General features: G+C 42.4%; 1 protein-coding gene across 1 annotated transcript; it reads right to left on the bottom strand.

The window, feature by feature from the left end:
• Window positions 1-463: 463 nt before the first annotated feature.
• On the bottom strand, window positions 464-6,313 carry LOC138901171 (uncharacterized). Its single transcript, XM_070188916.1, has 2 exons — window positions 6,001-6,313; window positions 464-621 (listed from the first exon to the last, which is right to left on the bottom strand). The coding sequence occupies exons 1-2, from the start codon at window positions 6,311-6,313 to the stop codon at window positions 464-466; spliced, it is 471 nt and encodes a 156-aa protein (XP_070045017.1).
• Window positions 6,314-10,128: the final 3,815 nt, after the last annotated feature.

The raw sequence follows: 10,128 nt of genomic DNA on the forward strand, positions 1-10,128 counted from the left end.
ATAGCAACCTCTCTATGCGAAAGACTACTGACCCTGGGTCTGACCTTGGTGACCTGAATACCTACTGGAGGAACCCTAAACAGCCGGTGGATGGTAGGTGCTCTCTGGAATGGCCCTGAAGTAAGGCCGTGATGGAGCACTCCGAGTAGGTAGTGGTGCTGAATACATGGGCCTACTAGACTAGCCCCTCATGAGCTGATCTCTTCCCCCAGACGGGGAGTCACCGAATCTACCAGAATGTCGAGGGCGCTTATCCCTCGATGTATATTTTTGGCCCTGGCTGTGGATATGCTCGATCCTTCGAGCTATCTCCACAACCTGATCGTAAGGAGTCCCCATCTCAGCCTCTCGGGCCATACAAACCTGGATACCATAAATAGCCCGGCATGAGTCATATAATCCATGAACCACAACATACGACCCATGACCTCCTCGGGGTCGGCTTAACTGCAGAAACCCCATCCTACTCCTCAATAACAGGATTCTCCATCGGATCCACTAGTCTGGCATGCCCTCGTCCTCTAATAGGAGCTATGGCCTTCCCTCTGCCTCTGCCTCTGACAATCGAGGGAGCAGCCCCTCTGCCGCAAGGTACAGCTGTAGTGTGCATGTTCTCACCATCTGTGAGAGAATAAGAGAAAGATACTTAGCACAACATCAACTGCACGATAAGGGATGAAGAAAGAGAAGTTTCCTAACACCCTATAGCCTCATGACGATAAGTACGAACATCTTCGTACCGATCCGCACGACTCTACTAGGCATGCTCATGACTAATGAGACCAATGTGAACCTAGTGCTCTGATACCAAGCTGTCACGACCTAATTCCCACTATCGGCCGTGATGGCACCCAACATCGCCATTAGGCAAGCCAACGGTGAACTTTCAACTTACTTATTCATTTTATTACTTTAGAAATTATGGGTTTTATTAAATAAGGGAAATTAATGTGGAGAAAAACCGTGGAGATATAAAGCATTAATAAAACATAAAAATGAAATGGTGATAATATTAAGCAAAACCATAAATATCTACTAGAAATTACCAAAACCCGGTGTCACAATGCACGAGCAATCTAGTAGAATATACAAACACTATAACTTCTGTCTAAAATGAAATAGACAGAAATAGTAAATGCAACAAGAAGGAGACTTCGGGTGCTGCAGATCGAAGCATGGGGAGCAACTCACCACTAAGTCTCCGGATAGGGTGTATGCGCGCCCAAATGGCCACCAGATGTATCTTCCCCTTGCACAATTAATGCAAAAGTAGAGCATGAGTACGTAAATCAACGTGTACCCAGTAAATATCTGTTTAACCTCGAAGAGGTAGTGATGAGAGGTTGACATCGACACTTACTAGTGGTCCAATAAATAAAGTACATTAATTATGAATATGCATGAGACACAACAGTAATAATGTAATAAGAAACGGTAAATAACATGATCCTTTAGCATAATGACAGTTTGAAATCCTCAAATATCATGTTCTATCTCAAATATAAAAGAAATATCAAGTAAACATCAATTCTCAAATCAAAAGGGAAATCTCATGTATATTTTGACTCCTAATGATTTTATGCACGAATTATGCCGAGGTCATATGACCCGATCCCTAATAATCGTGTACACTGCCGAGGATCGACCAACGTGAACCATAGATGCATCTCAAATATACTACCGAGGTCATACGACACGATCCATAATGTTATTTCATAGTACTACCGAGGCGTACGCCCCGATCCATATGCATAGAGAAATTCTTCGAACTATGAGTCAAACAATTACAATACAAGGATGGGCACATAAAGAAAGCAAAAATTGTTTGAACTACGAGTCAAACAATTACAACACAAGGATGGACACATAAAGAAAGCATGATTTTACCAACAAACAAGTATCCTGCCAAAAACTCAAGGTAATGAAGCTCAAGCCAACATAATCCCTAATAAAATTTCAATTATAAATTTTAGTAATTAAACTAAGAAGTTGAGTTTAAGTACAAATATTGCATGATAAAGTCCTAAGTCTATCCGGACATAAGCATGATTTTAGCTACATACGGACTCTCGTCACCTCGTGCGTATGCAGCACCCACAACAGGTATCACATAAATATTAAAGCACCTACGAGTATAATTCCCTCTTACAAGATTAGGCAAGAAACTTACCTTGATTTCAAGTCCTCTACTCGGCTAAGAAACCACACTAGTCGCCTCACAACAATGCCAAGCAACCCGAAACTAGCCAAAAGTCGTACAAACTAATCAATATATACTCAAAAGTTCATAATTCATCAAATAGAGTAATTTCCCAACCCAATTCGTAAAGTTCATAAAAGTCACATGGGGCCCACATGCTCGGATTTCAGAAATTTTCGTAGATAAATGTTACCCATGCCCGAACGAACTCAAATATATAATTTATACTCAATTCCATAGTCAACTTCGTGGTCAAATCCCATTTTTACTACACCCTAGGTTATCTAACAAAATCCCATAATTTTCACAATTTCTATGTTAAAATTTACCCATAATTTATGTATTAAACTCACATTGGGTATAAGTCACTGTCACGACCCAAATCTCAACCTGTCGTGATGGCTTCTATCATAGTACTAGGTAAGCCGACAATCACAAATACAATGCATTTTTAATTGAAACACATGATGTAATAAGTTTAACAGTGAAAATCTCATAAATAACCGATAAGAATAACTGCGACTCAATACAAAATCCCCGAAATTCGGGTGTCACCGAGTACATGAGCTACTAAGTGTCAACACAGTCAAAACTTCTAATACAACTGTTTGGAAAGATAGAACAATGCTAAATGAACTGAAAAGTAGGAGAGTCGAGGTCTGCGGACGCCATAGTAGCTACCTCAATAGTCTCCAAGTAGATACTACTCCAAGTCTAGCAACCACCGGGTCTAGATGTACTTGGATTTGCACACGAAGTGCAGAGTGTAGTATAAGTATAACCGACCCAATGTACTTAATAAATATTAGGACTAACCTTGGGCTAAAAGCAGTGGAGACCTCAGATAGGTACAGTCCAAATCCAGATAATAAAAGTACATATATGACAGGAAAATGATAATAATAACTTAGAGAAATCTCATAATCAGTTGTACACAGTACAGAAATTTAGACATGCTTTCAAGTTCAACAGTTTAGGCTCAATACTGATAAAATATGCCAAGTATAGCTAGCAGGAGGATTATTACATCTCTATGTCTACATGTCAAATATGCATGTCACCTATAATGCAACACACTGATAAACTCATATACTCATGCTCTCGGAGTATTCAACCTCATCCAGCATGCTCAATCGCTCAACACTCTCAATCGCTCAGCACTCTCAATCACTCGGCACTCGCACTCAGCTCTCAGCACTCAACAGTACCTGCGCTCACTGCTGGTATGTCAGACTCCGGAGGGGCGGATCCTGCCCAAGCGCTATTATAAGCCAACATGGCATACTTCAGCGTGCAACCCGATCACATCATGAATCAATGAAGCCTGTTACGGCGTGCAGCCCGATCCCATAAATATCACTCACAATCAGGCCCTCGGCCTCAACTCAGCCATCAATCTCTCAAGTCTCTCGGGCTCACAAATCTCATGCCAATTAGCCCAAATAATGATACATGATGTAACAATAAGTGATAACAAAGACTGAGATATGATATGGAAATGTTGAATGTGAATGAGTACATAATTCCAATTTAAGCAAATAACTCAACAAATAGAAATGACCTCGGTGGGTCCCAACAATACCAACATATAGCCTAAGCATGATTCTAACATGGATCACAGCTCAATTTCTCTAACACATGGAGATTACATGAATAACAACAAGATTTGATAACCACATAGTACCACTGAATCATCTGAGTCACAATTACCACGGTGCACGCCCACACGCCCGTCACCTAACATGTGTGTCACCTCAACACTAGCTACATAACACGATGTTCGGGAATTCATACCCTCAATACCAAGTTAGAAATGTTACTTACCTCAAACTATGCAAATACTTAATCCAACAAGCCCTTGCCTCGTGAATCGGCCTCGAACGACTCAAATCTATCCATAAACAACTTAATACAATCAATACAAGCTATAGGAATTGATTCCATACGATAAAGCTAAGTTCTTTAACCAAAGTCAAAAAGTCAACCCAAAAGGTCAACTGTAGGACTAGGTCTTGGAATCTGACAAAATTTACAAAATCCAAATACCCATTCAATAACGAGTCCAACCATACCAAAATCATCTGATTCCGACCTCAAATCGCCTTTCAAATCCTCAAAATATAGTTTATGAAGTTCCTACAATTTTTCCCAATTTTTCCAACCCAAGACACTAAGCGGGCGTTTGGACAAGAGAATTGAAAAATTCCAAAATAGGGAAAAAATAAATTTCAAGTGAAAATGGTAATTGAAATTTAGAGTTGTGTTTGGACATGAATATAATTTTGGATTGTTTTGTAAGTTTTGTAAGTGAAAATTTTGAAAAATAACTTTTTGGAGTTTTTCAAATTTTTTCAAATTTTCAAAATGCATCTTCAAGTGAAAATTAAAAATTTTATGAACAAACGCTGATTTCGTAAAAAATGATTTTTTTGGGAAAAAGGGGAAAATTTTTTATGTCCAAACGGGCTCTAATTAAATGGTAAAAATAATGAAAGATTCATGTATATTAACCGAATCCGAGTTAGAATCACTTACCCCAATCAACTCCTAGAAAATTCCTTCAAGAATCGCCCAAAACCGAGGTCTCTAGCTCAGAATATGAAAAATGGGTCCAAACCCTCTATTTTGAAATTAAATATCTGCTACCCAGAGGTTCCTCTTCGCGATCACGGAAAGCCCCTCACGATCGCGAAGAACAAAAGAATGCTGCCCTAAAAAATGACCTTCGCAAACACAGAACTCCAGCCGCTAACGCGATGCACAGAAACTCAAAGCCACGCGATCGCGGACTCTCTCTCGCGATCGCGAAGAACAATCGCATGGGCTTCCAGACATCCCCCTTCCTTCTTCGTGAACGCGGTACCATTGACCAAAGCTTCGTGATCGCGGACCAACTCTCGCGAATGCGTAGAAAATTTTCACTAGTCCCCCCAAACAAGCCTTCGCGATTGCGGACCTTCTCACACGATCGCGAATAAGGAAACCAGATACCTGAACATCGGCAATCCCACGAAGTCCAAAATGAAACCGAACTTGATTCGAATCACACTCAAGGCCCCCGATACCCCATCCAAACATACCAACAATTTCTAAAACACAATACCAACTTAGTCAAGGTCTAAAATCACATCAAACAACGTCAAAAACATGAATCGCACCCCAATTCAAGCCTAATGAAACTAATGGATTTCCAACCTCAACAATTGATGCTGAAACCTAGCAAACAAACTCCGATTGACCTCAAATTTTGCAAAGAAGTCATAAATGACACAACAGACCTATTCCAACTTCCGAAACCAAATTCTAGCTCGGTAACAACAAAGTCAACTCTCCAAACATCAACTTTTCCAAATTTTGCCAATTCAAGTCAAAATCATCTATGGACTTCCAAATCAATATTCGGACACACTCCCAAGTCCAAAATCACCATACTGAGCTATCGGAACCATTAAATCTCCATTGCGGAGTCATTTACACATAAGTCAACATCCGATAAACTCTTTTAATTTTAGGCTTCTAACCTTGGGACTAAGTGTCCCAATTCATTCCGAAACATCACCGAAACCAAGCCAACTACCCCCGCAAGTCACATAACAACAAATGAACATAGAATAAGCAATAAATGGGGGAACGTGGCTATAATACTCAAAATGACCGACCTGGTCGTTGCATTCTCCCCCTCTTAAATAAATATTCGTCCTAGAACGAGTCTAAAATCATACCTGGAGTGTCAAATAGGTGTGGATAGTTGCTCTACATCTCTCGCTCAGTCTCTCAAGTATCCTCCTCGACTGGATGACCTCTCCACTGCACCTTCACTGAAGCTATATTCTTTGACCTCAACTTTTGAACCTGCCGATCTAAAATGGCCACCGACTGCTCATCATAGGTCAAATCCCCATCTAACTGAACAATGCTAAAGTCCAAAACATGAGACGGATCACCGAAATACTTCCGGAGCATAGAGAAATGAAACACTAGATGAACACTCGATAGACTAGGTGGCAATGCAAGCTTGTAAGCCACATATCCAACCATCTCAAGCACCCCAAAAGGGCCAATATACCGAGGGCTTGACTTTCCCTTCTTCCCGAACCTAATAACACCCTTCATGGTTGAAACTCTGAGCAATACCTTCTCTTTCACCATGTAAGCAACATTACGAACCTTCCGATTGGCGTAACTCTTCTATCTAGACTGTGCCGTGCGAAGCTGATCCTGAATCAACTTAACCTTTTCCAAAGCATTCTGAACCAATTCAGTACCCAATAGCCTAGACTCACCCGGCTCAAACCAACCAACCATAGACCGACATCGCCTCCCATACAATGCCTCATACGGAGCCATCTAAATACTTGATTGGTAGTTGTTGTAGGCAAACTCTGCAAGCAGTAGAAATTAATCCCAAGAACCCCAGAAATCATGACACAAGTGCGTAGCACATCCTCCAATATCTGAATAGCACGCTCGAACTGTCCATCCATCTGAGGGTGGAATATTGTACTCAACTCAACCCGTGTACCTAACTCTCGCTGCACTGCTCTCTAAAACTGCGATGTGAACTGCGTGCCCCGATCTCAAATAATGGACATCAGCACACCGAGAAGGCAAAAAATCTCGCGGATTTAGATCTCAGCCAATCGCTCCAAAGAATAGGTAGTCCCAAATGAAATACGCGGACTTAATCACCGATCCACAATCACCCAAATGGCATTAAACTTTTTCAAAGTTCGCGGGAGCCCAACTACGAAGTCCATGGTGATACACTCCCATTTCTACTCAGGAATCTCAAGCCTTTGAAGCAAACCACCCGACCTCTGATGATTGTACTTCTCCTGATGACAGTTCAAGAACCAAGCTACAAACTCCACTATATCCTTCTTCATTCTTCTCCACCAATAGTGCTGCCTCAAGTTCTGATACATCTTTGTGGTACCTGGATGAATGGAATACCGAGAATTGTGGGCCTCCTCAAGAATCAACTCCATATCCCATCTACATTGGGCACACAAATCCGACCCTACATCCGTAACACCCCATCATCTCCAATAGAAACCTCCTTGGAATCATTGTGTTGAACCGTGTCCTTAAGGACAAGCAAATGGGGGTCTTCATATTGACACTCTCTGATGCGATCATATAAAAAAGACCGAGAAACCATGCAAGCTAGAACCCAACTAGGCTTCTAAATATCTAACGTCACGAACGAATTGGCCAAGTCCCGAACATCTGATAGAAGCGGTCTATCACCAACAAAAATATATGCAAGGCTACCCATACTCACTGCCTTTCTACTCAAGGCATCGGCCATCACATTGGCCTTCCTGGGATGATATCAAATAGTAATATCATAGTCTTTTAACAACTCCAACCATCTCCGCTGCCTTAAATTTAGATCCTTTTGCTTGAACAAGTGCCGAAGACTCCAATGATCTATAAATACCTTACAAGACACGCCATAGAGATAATGCCTCCAAATCTTCAATGCATGACGATGACTGCCAACTCTAAATCATAAACGGGTAAGTTCTTCTTATGAGGCTTCAACTGGCGTGAAGCATAAGAAATCACTCGACCCTCCTACATCAAGACACACCAATACCAATCCTAGAAGCATCACAATACACTATATAAGAACCCGATGCTGAAGGTAAAACTAGAACTGAGTTGTGGTCAAGGCAGTCTTGAGCTTCTGAAAGCTATCCTCACACTCATCAGACCACCTGAATAGAGCACCCTTTTGGGTTAACATGGTCAAAGGTGCTGCACTGATGAGAAACCCTCCACGAAGCGATGATAATATCCGGCCAAGCCAAGAAAAATCCAAATCTCAGTAGCTGTAGACGGTCTGGGCCAACTCTGAACCTCCTTAATCTTTTTCGGATCCACTTTGATCCCCTCACTTGACATTACATGCCCCAAAAATGCCACCGAACTGAGCCAAAACTCACACTTGGAGACCTTAGAATAAAGCTTCTCCTCCCTACATCTGTAGCACAATCCTCAGATGATGTGCATGCTCCTCCTGGCTACGCGAGTACATCCGAATATCATCAATAAACACTATGACAAATGAATCAAGATATGGCTGGAATACACTGTTCATCAGATGCATGAATGCTACTGGGGCATTGGTCAGTCCAAAAGATATCACAAGGAACTCGTAGTGACCATAGAGGGTCCTGAATGTCGTCTTTAGAATATCAAAGTCCCGAATCTTCAAGTGGTGATACCCAGACCTCAAATCAATCTTAGAGTGCGCTCTAGCTCCCTGAAGCTGGTCAAATAAGTCATTTATGTGCACCAAAGGATACTTGTTCTTAATTATAACTTTGTTCAACTGTCTATAGTCAATGCACTTCCGCATAGTACCATCCTTCTTCTTCACAAACAGAACAGGTGCACCCCAATGCTACACACTAGGCCTAATGAACCCCTTATCAAGAAGCTCCTGAAGCTGCTATTTCAATTCCTTCAACTCTGTTGGTGCCACATGATACGGAGGAATATAAGTGGGCTAAGTGCCCGGTACCAAGTCAATACCAAAATCAATGCCCTCGTCGGGTGGCATGCCCGACAAGTCTGCAGAAAACACATCCGGAAAGTATCGCACTACCGGAACAGAATCAATGGTAGGAGTATCAGTACCAATATCCCTCACAAAAGACAAATATGACAAACACCCCTTCCCAACCATCCGTTGGGCCTTCAGATATGAAATCACCCCATTGGGAACATAGTCCGGAGAACCTCTCCACTCGATCCTAGGTAACCCCGGCATCGCCAACATCACGGTCTTAGCGTGACAATAAAAAATAGAATGACATGGGGACAATTAATCCATGCCTAGAATCATGTCAAAATCAACCATACTAAGCAATAACAGATCAACTCTCGTCTACAATCCCCCAATGGTCACCGCACATGACCGATACACACGGCCCACTATAATAGAATCACCCACCGGTGTAGATACATGAATAAGTGAAACTAAGGATTCACGGGGCATATCCAAATAACAAGAAAAATATGATAATACATATGAATAAGTGGAACCAGGGTCAAATAATATGGACGCATCCCTATGGCATATTGATATAATATCTGTGATCACTGCATCTGAAGCAACGGCCTATGGCCTGGCAGGGAAAGCATAGCATCGAGCCCAACCTCCACCTGATCGACCTCCCCCTCTAGGGTGGCCTCTTGCTGTCTAAGCCCCGCCCTGAAATGGCTGAGCGGGTGGTAAAGTAACTGGTGCGGAAGTCATAACCTGACCCTTCTACTGAACTGGACCTCTAAAATAATAGGAACACTTCCTCCACACATGTCAAACTCCCCGCACTCGAAGTAACTCCGATCTGCCAATGGTGGTAGAGACTGAATCGGACCCCAAGAACCAGAAAAACTACTAGAAGGACCTGGTATAGATGAACTATGAACTGATGGAGCATGAGATAATCTCTGAGCTGGGAGGGAACTGAGAGATGACTGACCCGGATGAGCACAGTATGAACCATGGCTAGATGATACACCACGATGAACAGGACAAGCCATCTGAGCGGGTCTATAAGGATGACCCCTGCTGTGGTAGGGCTGCCCTCCAGAAAAACACTACTGAAACCACCTAAACCATGAGGACTCTTGGCCTCTCTCTCCTAACGCTCCTGACTACGGACCTGCTCTAGCCTCCTAGCAATATCAACCACCTCATTGAACCTAACACCTGATGCAATCTACCGAGTCATGACGAAGCGCAGTCTATAGTTGAGGCCCTCAATGAACCTCCTAATCCTCTCCCTCTCTGTGGGAACCAACCAGATCGCATGACGAGCCAACTCTAAAAATCTCATCTCATACTGGGTCACCGACATACCTCCTGGCGTAGCTGCTCAAACTACCTACGCAACTCCTTCCCGCGAGTCTGT

This window comes from Nicotiana tomentosiformis, chromosome 11, assembly GCF_000390325.3.
Source record: "Nicotiana tomentosiformis chromosome 11, ASM39032v3, whole genome shotgun sequence".
Taxonomy (NCBI): Eukaryota; Viridiplantae; Streptophyta; class Magnoliopsida; order Solanales; family Solanaceae; genus Nicotiana; species Nicotiana tomentosiformis.

What these genes read in the sequence shown, in the direction of transcription:
- LOC138901171 (XM_070188916.1), bottom strand. Translation starts at nt 6,313, where the DNA reads ATGAAGGGTGTTATTAGGTTCGGGAAGAAGGGAAAGTCAAGCCCTCGG. An exon ending in AGTGAAGGTGCAGTGGAGAG is followed by an intron (nt 622 to 6,000) that starts GTCATCCAGTCG and finishes ATTCTCTCACAG; the next exon opens with ATGGTGAGAACATGCACACT.